The sequence below is a fragment of the Plectropomus leopardus genome, chromosome 2, assembly GCF_026936395.1.
Source record: "Plectropomus leopardus strain MGB_pleo_1.0 chromosome 2, ASM2693639v1, whole genome shotgun sequence".
Lineage (NCBI taxonomy): Eukaryota > Metazoa > Chordata > Actinopteri > Perciformes > Serranidae > Plectropomus > Plectropomus leopardus.
In genome coordinates, this window is record NC_142177.1 from 34,344,907 (window position 1) to 34,364,026 (window position 19,120).

A 19,120-nucleotide genomic window follows, 5' to 3' on the forward strand; every position below is an offset into this window, starting at 1 on the left:
AAGTCCTCAGCATCACAATGAAAGACTGATGAGCAAACAATGAGGGATTTATTATTTGTTTCATCCTTACGCACATTTCCATCCTTAGTGTAATTGCTCGACACTTAAAAAAAATCAACCACAAGTGTTCAGATTGTTCCTGTGTTATTCTATCATTAGTTACAGGTCACACAAAGACAGGAATAAACATTTGGCTTAATACCCCTTATTCATTAATTGTGGATTAATATGCAATGAATAACATATTTCTTTGATGTTTATAAAAACAAAACAAATGAGATTCAGTTTAGTGAACAAAGACTGTGCTCAGTCAAGATTAAAACAAATGCATGTCTTCCTGGCCACCAAAGCTGAGTGACTAAAATTACAAAAATAACAGCAGTTTCAAAAGTACTGACAAATGCTTTCAGAAGTCCACCTATTTATATTGTTTGACAAAGCCATTTACATCCTGTCATCTTTAAAGAGCAACTGTAGATAATTGCAGTGTATCCAGGCCACTGTGTAAGTTATATTTGTGCCCTACACGGCGGAGCACGGTGATAGATTAGCACTATATTGCCCAATCTTTGTAATGTGTTAGAGTTGAATGAGCTCATTTACTCCGAGACTTTATTTATGAATTATCTACAGAGGTTAAGCATCTGGATGATATAAAACTAACTTAATGGCAGGAAGGAGCGGCAAATCAAGGAAGCAAACAATTTACATGGCAGTACATCCTGCGTAAATCTAAGCAAACAGTAGTACGAGTGCCATTAAGGGTCTAATATTTTACAAGCACTGCCAGGGGCCGAGTCAATTCAAGAAATGAATTAGTTCAAGAAACAGAAGCTTTTGGGAAAGATGACAATAATAAGGCTTAAAAAAAAACCCCAAACAATGACAGTGATTTTCAATGACATTTGGGATTGAACATAAACTTGGGCAAAGCAAAACCCACTCAGTCAATAAGAAACTTCTCTCTGGTGGGAATACTCCGTCACTAGCTAATCTTATCATTAATGGAAAACTGAATCCTCCTCACACACTGGTCTGCCGAGGCGTCTTATCAGGGAGTGAAAGGACAAAGGGGAAAAGTATGCCCTTCGCTGCAGAGAGGACGCTTAAATTCTCATCTTTGAAACCTGGAGAGATCTCATCAGCCTCAAAACTCATGGTGAACTGGCGGCTGACACAGTAGATTGTGTCGTCCACGGTGACACACTGGAAGGCGGGGCAGCGCTGAAGCCTCTTGGAGCTGCACTCGTACCACAGTCGAGCCACGGTGTGGTAACGGTACACACTGATGCCCAGCAGCGGGTTAGCGTCGAACCGATACAGAAACCTCCCCACAGACACCATATCTGCAGTTCTGTCTTTGCTGCAGACTAACAGACTCGGCCTCCAGGTGTTGGTTTTGGGGCTGTAGCGCAGGAGCATATATTTAAGAGTTCCTCCAGAAACAAAAAGCTCTCCGCTGCACACTGTGACGTGATGCGCCACAGCGAATGTATCATTAGGTAGTGGAGCCACAAAAGTCCATCTGTCCAATCGTGGGTCGTAGCGCTCCACTGAGGAGAGGCACTCCCCACCGATGGCGTAGATGTAGCCCTCCAGAGCTGCCAGTTTGCAGCGGGGCCTGGCTTCATTCATGGGACTGATCTCCTTCCAAATGGACGTCAAAGGATTGTAGCAAAACACTCGCTTTGAGGGTGTCATTTCTCTGTCTGGGCCTTGGCAGCCTACTGCCACAAATAAGTAGTTATCCATTGTGCACATGGCACAGGCTTTAGAGATGACCTCCTGTGGGATCAGGCAGAGTGTATGCCAGGTGTCTTTGTAGTCATCATAATAGTACATTGCACTGGACGTCCTCCTCTGCTCAGTCTCTGCTGCCGGCTCTCCTGTGCTCCTCGCCCAGTCTTGAGGGTCCATATCTGCCACCATGACAAAGCGTCTCCCTCTCATTCTCTGCTTCTGGATTTGCTCCCGCTCGCCAGCCATTAGCCGCCCATAAAGGTTGGGGTCCCTGAGCACCTGGAGGTAGTTGTCTGACATGACTCCCATGGCTGCTTGCAGCACAGAGGTCTGGCCATGTTTCTTGGCCAGACACAGCGTCTCCAAACAGTTACCCAGATCGAGTTTACTCTTCAAGCTTTCCAAATCTGTGCTGTCGAGAGTTTTCGCTGGAAGGTGCAAAAATGCTGCTACAGTCTGTTGATCTGCCCCCTCCCTCACATTAAGGCCTTTGCTGTCTGTAGAGTGACTGATCACAGGGTGAACAGAGTTGCACTCATTGCCCGTTGAGGACAGAGAGTGAGTCACTGGAGTTGAGGCGCTTGCATTTAGAAAGGGGATGGAAAGCTCTGACTGCTCTGCTGCAGACAGATAGCTCTCCTTGCGTAGGAGTGCAGGCCTTGTGGGGTGCCTCAGCTTGAGGCTTCCTGGCGAGGGGGGATCCTCAGCATAGCTTTGTGGTGAAACCAGATCACGCATGATGATGGGGCTAAGAGAGGAAGGGGAATCTGCGAGGCTGCTTCCTCGCTCCACTGGCTGTGACTCAGAGTTCCTCTCGTACTGACCCAGCGCTGCATTTGAGTCTGTGATAGACTGAGAGGAAGACTCAACATAGTAATCATATATCTTTCCTCGCACAATCTGGTCTCCCGTTCCCTCCAGCACCACGTTAGCATCCTCCACTTTGATCTCTGCCTTGGAGAGGAAGCTGGAGTAGGCCCCCTGGCGCTCCAAGTCCTGCCTTAACTCTCTGCCCACGCCCACACTGCCCTCCAGCTTCTGCAAAAAGCAAGGGGAGCGGCGCCCCGTTGGACTGGCCATCCCACTCTTAGTTGGATGCGGAAGGTTCAAAGCAGATCCAGATAAAATATTACTGGTGGCAACCTCGGCCTGCTTCTGATGAGTGAGTTTCTTTTCTTTCATGCTGGCATCTTGGTCACTACATGACAGACTTAGAGCTTCCTCACTCTTTTCAGCTTGGCACTGACAAGCTTCTGCTGGCGTCTCCTTGGTGCTGTCACATGTCAGGTCATCAGTTGCCGATTCTGGGTGCAAGGAGTGCTCGCCACCCTCACCATTTTTGGGTGAGCTTTGGCATCGTAATGTCATCTTGCAGTTTTTGCAGGCTGCATTTTCTTTGTTGTCTTTGGTGCAGAACTGAACATCCTTTGCGTCCCGCGAGCTGTAGAACCTGTATGCCCATGACACAAGTAGCACTGCAGCCACAGAGACACCCAGTTTCAACAGCAGCTGCATGTCGAACTGGACTCCCAAAAGCTCTGCAATGGGCATAGCTGTAGCAGCGATGGTGACGATAACTGGTTGACTGATCCTTTTGAAAGTTATTGTCAATGCGTCTTAGTTGACTGCAGCATGCTGTCTGGTTTTCATTGTCAACGAGCTGCTGTGATCTGGTGACTGCACCTCTTTGCCCTAAGGATCAGGTGTAAAATGATACCTCTAGAGGAACTATTTGCATCCCTGGCTCGATGGAGGCGGGGCCCCCGTCATGCGCCACCTGATGCAGATTCAGTAACCACACTCAGAATATGTAAATACCCCGCGGATCAATATTTGGTTATGCAATTTGCTGACTCACCCAAGCTTTTCCCACGACTATCCAAAAGTCTTATAAAAACTCTGTTCAGTAACTTTCTGAAAAAACTCTAAACTCTGAAGTTGTTGTTGCTTCTTTTGCACTCTGTTTATGCGGGCAGGATTAGTCCAGGTCATGCTTTATTATGTCAATTTCTGAAAATGTCTGTAAAAATATTATGATAGATCACACTCTTTAACTTGTCCAAACACACAGTTAGAGCTGCAGGAGGAAAACATAGTTTGAATAAGGGGTGGGGAGTGAGGATAGGTGACATTTATCAAATACTTAATAACCAGGATACATCTGTTTGCACAGCCATGCCACAGATCAAAGGTCTTTCACTGTGCCAGTGCAGATGCTAAAATGACTCTGGAAAAGATAAGATTGCTGTCAAACAACAAAATGGCAGTCACTTGGTATTATAAACACATAGAGCTGTAAATAATACAGATAACAGTCTGAGCCTGATGGGAAAAGTGTCTACACAGAAACCTGGCAGTCTCATTCATTTCCATAGACTGTGCCGAGATGCAAACATACATCTCTGTCACATGGGAGCCATGTCTCTCAGTTGCCGCTGTCAGGCTGTCATTTGTGTTGCTGATAACACACTTGAGCGAGTCTGCGGTCAACAACAGAACAGTGTTTATTTTAACAGCCCTCTGCGGAGCATCACGTGGAGAGGCAAACAGAGGGTGTGTCAGGTGTCCTAGCTGACATGGGTGATGTTTGGTCATCCGATAGCCAAGCCTGCACACGACATAAAGGAAACCAGATTCTGCAGGCATGGTTGACTACTGAATAATTCACAGATGGGCCAGAGAGGCTGCTTCTTATCCTCACCATTGCTCCTAGCTCAGGTGAACTATTCAGAACTCAGCCAAGTAAAAAAAGAAAAAATCATGACTGCCAGCCATGTGCATTGCTGTGTGGCACTTTCAACTCTTCTCGCTTGTGCCATCCGTGATAGCTGTGCAACATTCGACTAAACAAGAACAGAAGGCACAAAAGACATTTTTTTAACAGCTGTTATGTCTTTTTGTTCTCCTGTATTACAATGGAGACGAGTAAAGCTAGGCAGAGGAATGAAGTTAAAAAATATAGCCTAAAGGAACACTTCAGCCCCAAATTACCATAACTATATCAATACCCCCATGTCTGCTGGTGAACAAAGTATCCAAAAAGGAGGCTTTCCCTTTTAAACAACAGCAAAACTATATTAAAATATCAGTTAGAAACTCACACAACTCGTACAGTATAACCCAAGTCTTAATTTATTTACTCGTATTCTCAGCACTTCCCTTAAAGAAAGCCATTTCCAAAGGAGAACTGAACTAAAGGTGAAACATATCTGTGCTTTTGTCAAAGCCAGAATCCACTGACGAAAAAAGTAGCCACAGGAGTCTTTAGTCTATCTCTGCCTTGATCAGTTTGTGCTGTTGTGTAACTTTACCAAATCTGTGGGGCTATATGAGATACTTATGTATAGTCAATGTATTACATACACGCTTTCGGTTTGCAGAAAACAGATAGAGTGCACACCCAACAGGGGTTGGCATCAAAATGTATTTTAGCCACTTTAAGAAAAAGGCCTACCTAAAACAAATTTCAATATTTAGTATTAGTATTTAGTATTTTCATCGCTTTATGTTTTGGTCACACAGCCTTTTCCTTTAGCACACTTCTAATCTGCCACCAGTCAGCTGTTTGGGTTTAGAAAAGCTGTTACGCAATCCAACTGAAACCAACCGAAAAAACTCTTAATACAGCATCCACTTGGACTGATATTGTATTTTTTGTCAGACCTTTAATAAAGTGGCTAAAACACATTTCGATATCAACCCCTCTATACAGCAAAGTAATGATGAGCTGTGGGGTGTGCGACCCACAAACTAACATATCAAGGCAGCAGTGGATCAGCAGCTCCTGTGTTTTGCGAGGTAAAATTACTGGATGTGTCAGTGGAGTCTGGCTTTCCAAAGAACAAAGATAAGTTTTACTTTTAGTCCAGTTCCTGTGAAAAAGGACTAGCTGTTTGGGAAGCACTGAGCATGATACTTGAATTTTACTGCACTACTTGTACGAGTTTGTAAGCGGATGTTTTGATATTGTTTTGCTGTTGTTAAACAATTAATCAAGAATCAAGAATTTTCTCTGTGTTTCTGGATTCTTTGTTCACCTGAGGCATGCGAGAAAAACACATTTTTCTCTCTCACTTTTAAGGTAATATAGGGTTAGTAATTGATATACAAATGGTCATTTGCGGGGTTAAAGTATTCCTTTAATATTTTGAGAACATCACATTTTTGAGTCATTGATTTGTTCAAGAAATAAAAGAATAACAGATGAATCTGAGGTATCTCAAACTTTATACAAAGGGGTCATCCAACCATATCACAAATAAACCTAAACAGCCTCGCTTATAATGAGCAAAAAGAACATTGTCTCCATGTGTGAAGCAAAGGTGCACACAAAAGCTTGCTCTTGTTTTCACACTGATGACTCTTTAATTATGGGCAATTACTACTGAAGGGAACAATTACGTGCTTTACATCCGTGGATAAAATAGGAAGTCCTTCTTTCTTGGTAACAGAATATGTAATAAGGCCCTATGTTTAAAAGGGTCAGGTTTATTGCCTGTTGGATCTTTTTGGTCCAGAACAGCTTTGTACTAATTTTATAAATTTTAAATGTCTGCTATTAACCCGTAGACAGTTATAATACACACATATGCACATACACATACAAAGTTATGATGTACTGTCTCTATTGGCATGATGATTACATAAAGACAATTTGCATATTTTCTAATGCATTCAGAAATGGCAATGGGTCTATTTTTCTCTCTTGAATGCGAAGTGAGTGGAAAAAAAGTTAAAAAAAAAAAAAAAGCACAAAAGTGCCTCTTGAATCAAAATTAAAATGATAGCTGAGTTATAATGCTATACAGTGGGTGGACAAGGATTCGTGCCCTTTGCGTCCCTCACTGGAAAAAAATTAATTCAAAGCGCATATGACTGTCTGTTAATAATGTTTTTGCTATGCAGCTCTCATCTCCACAATGCAGAAATATGGATTGTACTTTGGCAAGGTGAGCTGATATCCCAAACGGATAGGTCTATCCTTTCTATTCGACTAAGCTTCAGAAATCTCCCCTCTTACCTCCCACCTGGTTTAAACCTTAATCCCTTAATACATGTTGTGTCCTTAGAATAGCTTAAATTGCAATTCTTTTGAAGTCCAAAAAATGCAGGATTATTCTGCATTAAGCTACCCTTCACTGTGTCTGAGAGAGTGCAAACTGGAAAGGGTTAACAGCAATGTCAGAACCTCCTTCAGGAGTCATGTTTGGGTCAGTGCAATCAGAAATATCTGAGAGAAAGATGTTTTTGGAGCTTGGCTGTAATTTGAGCAGGCATAAAAATCTCTTAGAGTCTCTGCAGGCTGTCCTTCAAATTTCTCTCATATGGTGAGATTATCATCAAATTAGATTGTAAACAATTCCTGCAATCTAGATATGCATGGCTGAACAATATTAGTTACTGTATATCATCTGTGCCAAGCATCAAAGACTAGAAGATGCACATCCACTATCGAAGCGGCCCAGTCACCTGAGGAAAATGTAGGCATTGTACGTTTCTGAAAACCCTGAATATGATGCACTTGCACGTTTCATACATATATCAGCATTTCTTAAGTGATGTAGTATAGGAGCTGACTTCGTCATCAGGAGGTGGATAGGTTAATGGATGGCTAATCACCTACATGAGAAAACTGGTTGAGAAAACAAGTTGCAGACTGCTGCGACCCATTTCTGTTTTTGTAGCTGCTTCTCAGGCAACATATGTGGTTGTTTTTTTAGTGATCTGTCCCTTGTTTTTCAATAAGGGATTAAACCACAAAAAGCAGTTGTTTTTTATTGAGACATGACTAGTGTCACGAAGAGTGGAGACATTGCTGCATTTCCTGCTAGGAAAAAGACAATGAAAGGCAGATGATATTGGTTATTATATATATATATATATATATATATATATATATATTTTTTTTTTTACTGAAAAATCGCTGTGTTTCCAGATGAAATATTGTTTCACTTGTTTGGTTTTTTTACCAGCATCGCTGCATTTTCTGCCAGAGAAGTGCCATGAAAAGCTTTTTTCTTTGTCTGTTTTTTCGTGGAGATTTCACTGCGTTTCCTGCCGGGTTTTACTATGACATCAATGTATTTTCTGGCAGAATAGTGTGACAAAAAGCTGCTGTTTTTTACAGACATATCTAGAATTCCTGCCAGGATAGTGCCATGAAAAGCGGTTATTTTTTACTGACAAATCACTGCAGTTATTACTAGGCATAGTGTCACAAAAAATGATTGTGTTTTACTGTTTCCTGCTGGAAAAATGTGCAAAAAACTGTGTATTTTAAGTGAAAACATGATCTTTTCCTAGCTATAATCAATTTTTTTGTGTCTAAATCTAACCTCGTTAACCACTATGTTAAGAAATGTTTTAATGCACGCGCTACACAATAACATACAAATGTAACATATTTGTTGGTCGCAGAAATGTACAATGCCAACGTTTCTTGTGGTGAATGAGTTGACTGAACACGTCAAACACAGTTTTGTAAGTAAAGTCAAGGCTTGTAAGTTTTATCATCTCTCCATTTTAATACAGGTGAAATGAAACAAATGCAACAACCCTGTTTACACACGCTGCCTCAAGTGAGCACCTCCCTGGAATGGTGGCTAAAATGATCCTACTAGTACTGCAGATGTTTGGGTAAGAGTTACGTTTTGTACACAATGTAGGTCACTTAAGATAGTATGTCACAAGTGAATAACTGGATTACAGGCCAGTGACAATGAGTTGCAGTGCTGTCAATTGCAACACACCAAAAGGAGAAAGAATCTTCAAACGGCACATGCACCACAACCCCAAAACAGCAGACATATGTTAGATTTTTTTTTAAACTCTGTCCTTGGAGACCTGCCATATAGATATAAAACGCCCAAATGAGAAACAGAAAGGCTGTCAATGTTTCTGTCCTTTCAGCCAGGAGTTATCTCTGAGAACAGTGTTGAATGAAGTACAAACAAAGGTGGAGAAGTGTAAACTCCAACTGTATCCACAACCATCCCACACCAGAACCCATATAACCTCTTTAATTATTTTCAATATTTACACTGATGTACACAAAATACACTCAAAAAGGAGATTTTTTTTTCTAGTTTCTTAATGCATTTAAATCCTCTTGTACATTCCGCGCCATCAGAAAAAAGGAAATACTTGTATATTAATAAAAAAAGAATGTTCTCCTGGAGCATCTGTGTTTGTTCCCCCGTGGTTTATCAGCTTGTTGCTAATCAGGTGCATCCCAGGACATGTAACAGATGGGTGTGGTTGATACGGTGGCGCATCCTAAGCCAGTTCCACTTTTTACATTTCAGTCAACACCAATGACAATTCGACTCGTCAAAATAAAATCCAAATGCTTTTTTCTTTTTCCTTTTCAAATCAACTGATTTTATTGATCAACAGGCAGACGAGGGACAAGAAACAAAAAGAGGTGTAACTGGGCAGGGCTATATAGGAGGTGGTTATTGTCATGTTCATCACGTTGTTCTTTTGATATCATTTATCTTGGTTATTATTTTATTACAAAAAACAGTGGAGTGCCATCCTGTGACGGCGCTGTTTCCTGATCGACTGACGCATGGAGGGCCTGTTGATGACTGGAGAAGGCTTGCAGGGTTTGTGGAAAGTGTGTGTCTCTGTGTGCGTGTGTGGATGTCGTGTAAGGAGGGCAAGTATGTGTGTGTATGTGTGTGCGTGAGAGTGTCTCGGATGAGAGGTTTCACGTCAGTTCCACTGTCACTGTGAGGACAAGTGCCATCCACGTTAGTCCGAGCACGTCCACACGGGAGGCTCCATCTACAAACACCAAAGAAACAGTCAATCAGAGATGCACATATTTCTAAAACAATATTTTCCAAGTTTTTGTGACTTTTAAAACTGCTCATATGAAATGAATGTGATTTAGTATGAAGTACCCTGGTAACACTCATTTGATGCTTTTAAAGTGACATTTCACCCCCAAATAAAAAGTACTTATTTTTCCTCTTACCTGTAGCGCTATTTATCAGTCTCAACTGTTCTGGTGTGAGTTGCCAAATGCTGAAATATCGTCCGAAAAGATGTCTGCCTTCTCTCCAGTATAATGGAACTAGATAGCATTCGGCTTGTGGTACGCAAAGCACCAAAAATTATTTGAAAACTCAACAGCAATGTCTCTTTCCAGAAATCATGACCCGGTTACTAAACATAATCCACAGATCTCGTGTGATCAGTTTCATGTAGAGGCTATTTTCTTCTGCAGCACTAAACCTGCCGATCACTGTGCAGAAAGAGTCATCTCTAAATTTGGAGTTTTTTTGTAGGTCCATGAACACAGCACAGGTGGAGCTCTCCATGAGTTTCTTTTTCCTCAGCAGCAGTTTTTAAATAGCAGGGTGGAAAATTGATTAGTTGATCAAGTCAGAGCTGATCAGATCTGATGGATGAGAGGAGCAGCTGCTGCGAGTGAATACTAACTTTTAAACCCAGCAGAATGAACGGTTGACTTTCACTTTCAGTTTTCTTGATGTTGTACTGCTCCATCTGTGCCCAGAGTACACTCTATGCGAGTTTAGTGCACTGAATAACTGAACTGTATATATATTTCAGCAGCACTCCTGATGAACGGTCCAGCTCAAGATGTTTTAATAGTTGCGGGCTGCCACAAATAAATATGTGGGACACCCTGATATAGTTACCCTAATTAGAGCTATGTACAAATTAAACATCATTTGGTCGGCATTACAAACAGAACATGTACAATGTTTTCTGATGCTTTGGTTTAATGAGTGTGTTAACTGTTGTCTCTGGTGTCGTTGTTGAAGCTGTTGAAAACATGAACAGAACTGTGTCCACGTAAAATGCTTCATTTTTCCTTCAGTCAACTTAAATACATATTTATCTATTTATTTTCTATGCCAACCAATTACAGAAGTTACTCCAAGCAAGCATGTACCGTTCGGCGTGCAGTCACCTATTAACATGGTCATTAAACCGAACACTGGCAGCTCGATGTTTAGTAGGAGTGATTTTTTTTTTTTTACCTTGAAAACTCCATTGTTATTTGGCAGACACCAACAATGTCAACAATCTATGCAAAAGTTTGTCATCAATTAGCTGAGATCATAGCAGATACTGCAACTTGTCATAGGCAGTGCCACAACAAGATGGTGGACACATAAAGTGGTCACAGGATTCGTGTTTAGGCTACCACAGCGCCAACATATCCCAACACATTCTCATCCCAAGTCATCACATATCGCCGCTTTGTCATTGGACTTCCGTGTCTACATATTATGCTCTAGGTATCCTTGAGTCTGCTGTTGACGCTCCAGGATGTCGTTACCGACAACAGGATGTCAACAAAAGCACATAGTTAGATTACGCTACAAAACCACATTGTTATGTTTAGGCAACAAAAGCACATGGCAACCAACACAGGGACATCAACACACATATGGTTAGGGTTAGGCAACAAAGTCACAGATGGCTGGGTTTTGGCAAAAGAGGCACATGGTAAGGTGTAGAAAAAAAAATTTAAGACGGGAAGCGAACACAGGACTCCCACATAAAAGTCCTTGATCTGCCTGCCCCATATGGACCCCTGTGCTCCGTATATTTTGCCGTCATCCAGCAGCATATAATGCAGACGTAACGGGTTCTGTCTGGCCAGGCTCTCAACTGATACCAGCAGTTTGTGTATCATGCTGCCAAGGCAGGTGCTGTCTGACCATCTGGCGGGGTATCGTAACACCGCAACCATTTGTCCGGCCACGCTTTTAGTAGACACAGGCCAGTGGCGGATCATACAGCCGCGAAAGGTGACTCTTGACATCAGGATGTTACGACCAAATCACTGCAAAAGCGGCTGTATTTGACAGCTTCGGACTGAGAATGAGCTGCATAACCTTACATGGCCTTTGGTGCAGTTCAGACAAACACTCTTTCTTCCTCAATATTTGAAGAGTCCTCTGATAAAAATGGAGCTATGAGAAATGATGTTTTTATTTTTATGCTGTGCACTTGCTGTTCTCAGACCCACAGCAGGGAGACTAGATTATAGAGGAGAGATAAGCAGAGTTTTATGCTGCTATTGTTTTGTGCAGCTCCCTCACGGATACCTAACAGAGAGGACAATGGAACCGGAGCTGCTGTGGGAAATAAGTTTTGACTGACTACGGGTGTGGCTTTGCTGACATAATGTACAGCTTGCTCACATTGTGCCAAGATTTCGGCTACAACAACAATCACAAACAAGCACATTGGGGTGTGGCTAGACTCATTCGAGTCCAAATTTGATCTGGCAGCATCTAGTGAGTCTAGATGATAAAATATCATCTGCTGAGAAATGTTGATTGTATTATGATCATAAACGATGTGATCATATGTTTGCCAGGTCTGTTTAAATTGAACTATCAAGGCTTCATGACGACTCTAATGAGTGTAAATCTCCTCAGAACTCTATAATCTAACATTATACACACAGCATATTCAACTGAAGTCATATAACATAAGACAATAACAACTGGATCTTCTCAATAAGTACTTCATCTCATTTTGTAATGGGCTCATCCAACCGTAAGATCATCATCTGAGGTCCCCTTCCAGTCTACAATCAGAGATGCAAGTCGCCCAGCCATCTGTTTGCCTTCAGTTTTTGGCTCAGACCTCAGTGCGTTTCTGCCAACCTGAATCTGAACTGGGACTGATTTCAGAGGCAACGTGCTCTTTTTAATAAAGGATGACTCTACCTCAGTTGTGCTGGACCTTAAAACACAATGCGTTCTTTTTGCATATGACTACACGACTTAAAGTCAAGTTTGCTGCCTTTGCAAACCTACTTGATATTTCTGACTGCAGCTAAGACACATCTGTTTGCACTCCTACCAGCCTGGTTCCTGTCTCTGATCTGACCTCTGCTCTGAAAGAGGATTTGAAATAGAATTTTTCATGGTGACAGATGTAGCATGTCTGCCAAAAAAATTAAAATGCAGATTACTTGATTATGGATCCTGGCTTTTATGGTATTTTTGAGTCAATGAATGCAAAGTCCATCAGTTGAGACTTTGTTAGTCGTAATGAATTTCTCTGTATGATTGCACAGCCGCCTCTCAGCTGAGATGATGCATTGCCCATAATAACGTAAAAAAAAAGCCCAAACTTTTAATACTTCCCCCAGCCTTGGCTGGCAGGTACAGTATTATGCGACAGAAAACATGTCACATTTTTGTCCTCAATTTCACTCATCTCTTGAAGTCAGTTCATTGCCATACAGTACGGCTTGACGAGATGTCTGGGAGAGTGGAGCTCTGACAAAGATGAATGAATACAACCCCTCATGGGAAGCGTGCTTTTCTCATCGGCCGCGGCCCTGACTGACTGACAGAGGTGGTCCTTCCCGCTCGCACCAGACGAGGAGTTGGGTATTCAGCCATTAAGCGATCAGGCACGTGTGCGGTGACCTCTTGGGGCCATGTTGTACACCAATTTGACTTGCATGCAAGGCATGTCTGCGCGTCCATGCTGACCTGATTCTGTCCTTGCTGTGACACACCTGCTCCTGCGCTTACCATAGCATTTGCATATTCAGATTTGCATCCCTACGACTAGCAGAGATGGAGAGGTGGGGGAGCAGAGAGGAGGAAAACAAAGACCAAAAGGAAGAGAGACAGAGAAATTGAGAGTGAGAGAGGACGAGAGACACATGATGAGATGTTTTTGAAGTGGGAAACGGGGAAAGCGAGAAAACGAGTGAAGCCAGTGTCAGACTACAAGACTGTTCGAATCTCGTCTGACTGGGGCGGTTCAGCTTAAAGACAGCTCTGCGTGCCATCTGCTCGGGGAAGCTGTTCACACTGTATGCAGGGACAAACATGGGCGTCACACACATGCACGAGGGATTGTGCACTATGAAATTATACAATTCAGATTATTTTTCCAGTTCATCAGGAGCAGCTCAAAAACTATAACAATACTGGTGTTTTACTGATTCGTAGTTAATGGCACAGAAGTTACAACTATTGCACATTACTGATGTATTTTTCAGAGTAACATTCAGAGGATTCTTTCTCTAATAACTATTAAATGTACACGAATGTCATCTGACCAAGACATGCTACCAATTACGTTTTTTTTTTGTTAACATCGCCCTGGTTCACTCAACAAAAAGCCAAAATGTTTTTTTTTATTGGATTGTAGATTAATGTTGATATTAAGCTCTGTGGCAAACAAAAGTTTTTGATACATACATGTTTGGTTCAGCAGAATAATCAAGACAAACAAACAGCTACATGTTTGAAGCTACATGTAATATAATTTGGAATCACCAGAGGCCGAACGATATGATATTTCACTGATACTTAATTCAATACACATATTGTGGCAATTCTATTTTTTTCTATTTCTTTCTATTTTTTAATTATTTACAAGCACAAATGAAAATCAGACAGTACAACAACAGTTGGTACCTTATGCAACCCATGCAAACTCAAGCAAGAACCAAAAATAAATCAAACAGCAACAAAAGCAAAACAATAGCAACAACAGCAACTAAAAAACAAAACAAAAAAAGATTAAATGTCTATTTAAATCAAGAAACCAAAATAAATCAATAAATAGGAGGGTTAGTCTTACAGATCGTGAACTTGCTATCTGATTATAGAAAGTGGACAGACATGCGTGAGTCTAACTGCATGCTTTATTTAAGTAAAAGGTTTCAGTTGGTAACTATTCCATCTGCTGTCTTGGCATTTATTGCCTTTTTTTCAACTACAAATTGTAACCTGAACGGAAACTTTGTCAACATTTGTTTTATACATTAAGATAAAGTCTTCAGTCTGTTCATACCACTTCGGCAAATTCTATTGCAGCAAAATGTATCTAGTGGACTGAAAAGGCAAGCTCTGTCATTATTCTAGTAGGCCACCAAACGTTTATTTGCAAACCTAAAATGCTATAGCCAGAAATAAAACGCTGACTTCATCGTCCCCACTGCAGCAACCCTGTAAAGCCGTGCTATGTGTGATGACACTCAGTCGTCTCATTTAGCCACATTTCAACCACTGCCTTTTCTTAAGGTCCAGTGTGTAGGATTTAGGGACATCTATTGAAATAAGCTGCATATATTATTCATATTTATGTTTTCATTACAAATTTAGCATAGAGAAGTTTCAGTTCTGCAACGTCACCACTAGATGCCACTAAATCCCTCACGCTGGACCACTAAGACACAAAGCTTGAAAATTCATGAGTGCAGCATTTATAAACCATTTTATGTCGTAGAACAAAGCACGAAAGTCTCTTAAGCTTGTGTTAACCACAGACCATATTTTAACCATCTAACCAAAAACCTCTCTAAAAGATTAGTGACCTCAAACGAGGGTACCAGCAGAGCAAAAATGCTAAATCATTTCTAGGTTTTAGAACTCACTAAGGCAACACTCGGTTATACTGTTTTATTTCTGTTTATCGAGCTCGGAGAAGTCTTGCTTTTATAAGCTAATTTCCATCAGCAGTTAAAGAGTCTCCTCTCAAAAGGTTCATTTAGTTATTCTTACCCCTGAACCTAAACTCTGTGGGGTCACACTCTGATTTCAGTCTTGGTGGCTGTTTAGCCAGAATTGGATCTGTTTATCCACAAGAACATAATCCGCAGTGACCATAAGGCCTGCGCGTCTGCATCAAAATCAGAGAGAGTGGATGAGGCTGAAGACAAAAGCTGGAAATGTAAATATGATGGAAGGGGGAGAGACAGAATAAGTGAGGGAAGGAGAGGGAAATAAGGATGGTGAAAAAAGAGAAAAGGCAACCAGAAATGGATGAAAGAGAGGCTGGCAGTGGGAGACAGAAAGCGAGTCTGAAAAGTCAGTGGAGGAGAGGAGAGACAGGCAGAGAGATTGAAGTAGAAAGAGAGAGGGAGTGGCAGAAAAAGGGGAGAGATGGAAAGGTTGTTGTCACAGCCCTGCGGCTTCGCCTGACAATCCCTCATCTTTACATATGATAATCTCAGAAGCCGCAAATGAGCCACTGCTGCACATATGAAACACCAATAATCTTGCACTCAACCAAAAGTGACAGGCTCGGTTAGTCATTGGGAGAGGCTTGTTGCTCGCTTGCCGCTGAACATCGGCGAAGATTAATCCTGACTGAATCACTCTCTCGCAGTCTATCCGGGAAAAAGCATTGAGGACAGAATGAGAAACATCCACCTGTCAATACTTTGAACATCGAAACCACTGTCTTGCAAAGAAATTTGCCTCTCTGATCACATCCCGGCGCACATTTTCCGAGCGAGCAGACTGCAGTGTCACATTCTGTTCTCATGTTACACTCAGCGGTCTCTGGAAATGTGATGATCAAGCGATACAGTGGGAATAATGAGATGCATTATAATGAAACACACAAAGCTAATCATTTCTGTGGCAGAAGTACTTACTGTTCTGATTCTGTGTGTTTTTCATCATGCTTGGATTTTCTGTTGGAAACAAAGAAGAAAGATCTGTGAGATGATCAAAACATGTTGCCGTTACTGAGAGGCTGCAGTGAAGGGGGGGGTTTAATAAGCGGAGAAGGAGAAAGACAGAGATAAAGAGAAAAAATAGTCATCTCTGACAGAGGTTGTGGCTTTCTAATGAAGCTGAACTCCAGAGTTCCTGAAGCACATGTTAAATGGCACCTCCCCAGTGAGAAACGCTGGGCCTGTTAATGGAACTGGGAACACGGGGCGCCGCACCAGAACCAGAACACTTTTAGCAGCAGTGAGACCCGGCGACTGCAGCTGTGGCCAGACAGTCTGAGAAAGACGTTTGGAGAAATTGACTCCACCTTTAATAAGCAACGCCAATGTCTACCCTGCACAGTACACCCTGACAGTGTTTTTTCAGAGTTCTCGGGAGGGATAAAATAATTGCAAAGGAAGAAGCAAGAGGGCTTGCCGAGTATTAGCAACACGCCTAAATTCCACTTTGTGAGCTATTTTTTGACTCGGCATACGAGCAGGTGGAAGCTACATACACGGCTCAGTGTGAAGCTCTTCTGGTCTCGCTGCAACCACATTAACATAGCAGCTCCTCTGAGAGGCGCGGGGAAATTAGTGTGTGTGCGCTGCATATGCACGCTTCTGTTTGCCTGCCCCTGCGAATTTGCATAAGCATACATATCTGTGTGTTTCCGCATGTGTGTGCAGTTTAGTTGTCTGCGTGCGTGTGTGTGTGTGTGTGTGTGTCTGTGTCACTGCCCGGCTCCTCGGTGCTGACTCACTTCACAGTAATCTCAGAGGGTATTATCACTGAGGGTGGCTAAAGATGTACATCATCAAGACGTGAGTGCTGCCCGTCATCAGCGGAGTCTCTATACCACGCCGTCATTATACGCTATTATTCCTGATGATTTATATTGAAAGCTTTGCCAAGCGAGCAGAGCCCCCAAATACTTCCATCCCTTCACCCCCCGGTAGCGAGAGAAGTGTCTCATCTCAAGGCCACGGGGGACGGTGCCAAGGTCACTTAATCACCATTTACTTCCCCTAAGCGTGAGTGGAAGCAATCTACAAGGAGCAGGCAGACAGATGGGCCATACTAGGCACGTAGCCGATGACACCTGAGGGTGCATCAGGGTGTTAAATAGACATTAGTGCTCTTCGTAGCAAAACGCCTCCCAAGGTAACACCTCTCTAAAGTGGCACTTTCCCCAAAAAGTGGGTTCTTATTAGGCCCGCCCAGTAATTTGTACATTTGTGACATACTTTAAACCCTGTTCACAGGAGCGTTTCAGGCAGAGGATTTTTTTTAAAAAAAAAGGAAAGATGGATACAATATTCTTTGTATCAGACGCGATGAAGTAGGAAAATGGTGTCGACCTGATTTACGTTAATAGGACACTCCAGGGCTGAAGTGCAGGCGTGTGCATGCAACACACATTTCTACATTTTGAAAAAAAAAAAATTCTCCTGTGTGTCTTACGTGACTTGACTTGTGTGTAGTGCAAGTGTCAAAAGCTCTTTTCAGCCATGGAATGTGTAACATTGTTCATCTTTATCTATATATAGAAATGTCTTCTGGGCTTTCAGACATAGGTCTCTGTTACGTAATGTTTTTAAAATGGCTCTATTCCAACATGACAGAGCCATTATGGATAGAGCTGCAATGCTTGCACGATATTTTGCATCTGCTATGCAGAAAGGATTAGCAGTATGGCTGAAGGACAACAGTAGAAAATAATGACACCAAGGAGGAAGTGTTCTCAGTGCTCTTACAGTCTGCATCAATGGTGAATTTTGAAACTTATTTCATGGTTAAAGCCATAATTAATGATGATTGTGAGTGCAAGGGAGGCTCATGTCTGCATTTTTCACTTGTGGAAACAATAAACTGTATAAAAATAATGAACACAGCCCCCATGACGTCACCTGTTAGTTTGTGGACTGGATGTTTTGAAGCCTTGGGTTTGTCTGTAGTGATGTCTTGCAGACAGTTTGTCACTCAAAGTGGACATGCCCTTAATCACAGGTAATGTTATGCTTTCATAAAATTTAAACCGATGAGTTATATAGAAATTCAACCTCAGTACAGTTGTCATGAATGCTTACGTTAGTGTTTTTTTTTGTGTATCAGACTGTAAATGCATTCATTGCTGCTGTAAAGTTGGGCATTTTAACATGGGGGTCTATGGGGATTAACTTGCTTTTGTGGCGTTCGAGGGACAGCACTTTTTTTGCATTTCGTGTTGGCTTCATTTTTCAGCCCAATAGGTTGCTGCTTTGGTGGAAACCCAAAAATTGAGAAATGTTGGGCCTCATTACAGAAACGTCTTAAGTCTAAGCTCCTTTCTTGTCTCAGTTTAGAATGACATTTAGAAATTACAGAAAAATGTTTTCCGAGCTGCATGTAGGAGAAAAAAAAAATCAATCTTTTCTTAGGAGACTGATTTAGGTATTGCAGTACAGTCCTAATTTTGGGAATTCTGAATCTAGGAATCCTAAATCAAGACTGCATACCCTCTGTCCTAAATGTCATAATAATAACTACCTAATAACTCATTTCCTCCACCGACAAGATAAGTGCCTCCAACTCCACGTAGCCAGAACTGAACAGCTGCCTTATTTTGTTCATGATAACAAGTTAGCTACCCAGTGACAAGTGACATCTGTTACTATTATGGCCTGTCCATCTCCAGTGAACAACCATTACATTCAAATTAAAAGATAAAGGCATGACAGGACAAGGGCCAATTTAAAATCAGGATTTCATATGATACTGTGAGGTGAGAATTATTTTTAATGGGATTTTGAAATGAGGACATTTCATTTGAAGAAGGGAAAGAATGTAGGATGAGATTTATTTTGTGAAGTTTTATTTTATTTGGTAGATAATTTTCATTCTGATTTATTTAGACAAATTATTTCATTCTGATT

The 19,120-nt window shown here is 41.7% G+C and overlaps 2 protein-coding genes across 3 annotated transcripts in view; both read right to left on the reverse strand.

Annotated features, from left to right (window-relative positions):
* Positions 1-29: 29 nt before the first annotated feature.
* On the reverse strand, positions 30-5,608 carry klhdc7a (kelch domain containing 7A). Its single transcript, XM_042505632.2, has one exon. The coding sequence runs from the start codon at positions 3,289-3,291 to the stop codon at positions 1,024-1,026; it is 2,268 nt and encodes a 755-aa protein (XP_042361566.2). The 5' UTR covers positions 3,292-5,608; the 3' UTR covers positions 30-1,023.
* A 2,069-nt stretch (positions 5,609-7,677) lies between these two features.
* The window catches only part of igsf21a (immunoglobin superfamily, member 21a), a 263,595-nt gene continuing 252,152 nt past the window's right edge, over positions 7,678-19,120 (reverse strand). For both annotated transcript variants that reach the window (XM_042497548.2, XM_042497540.2), the window contains exons 9-10: positions 16,145-16,183; positions 7,678-9,528 (exon numbers count right to left, since the gene is read on the reverse strand). In XM_042497548.2, coding sequence (XP_042353482.1) covers positions 9,452-9,528; positions 16,145-16,183 — 116 coding nt within the window. In that variant the 3' untranslated portion in view covers positions 7,678-9,451. The remainder of the gene's footprint in view (positions 9,529-16,144; positions 16,184-19,120) is intronic.

What these genes read in the sequence shown, in the direction of transcription:
- klhdc7a (XM_042505632.2), bottom strand. Translation starts at nt 3,291, where the DNA reads ATGCCCATTGCAGAGCTTTTGGGAGTCCAGTTCGACATGCAGCTGCTG.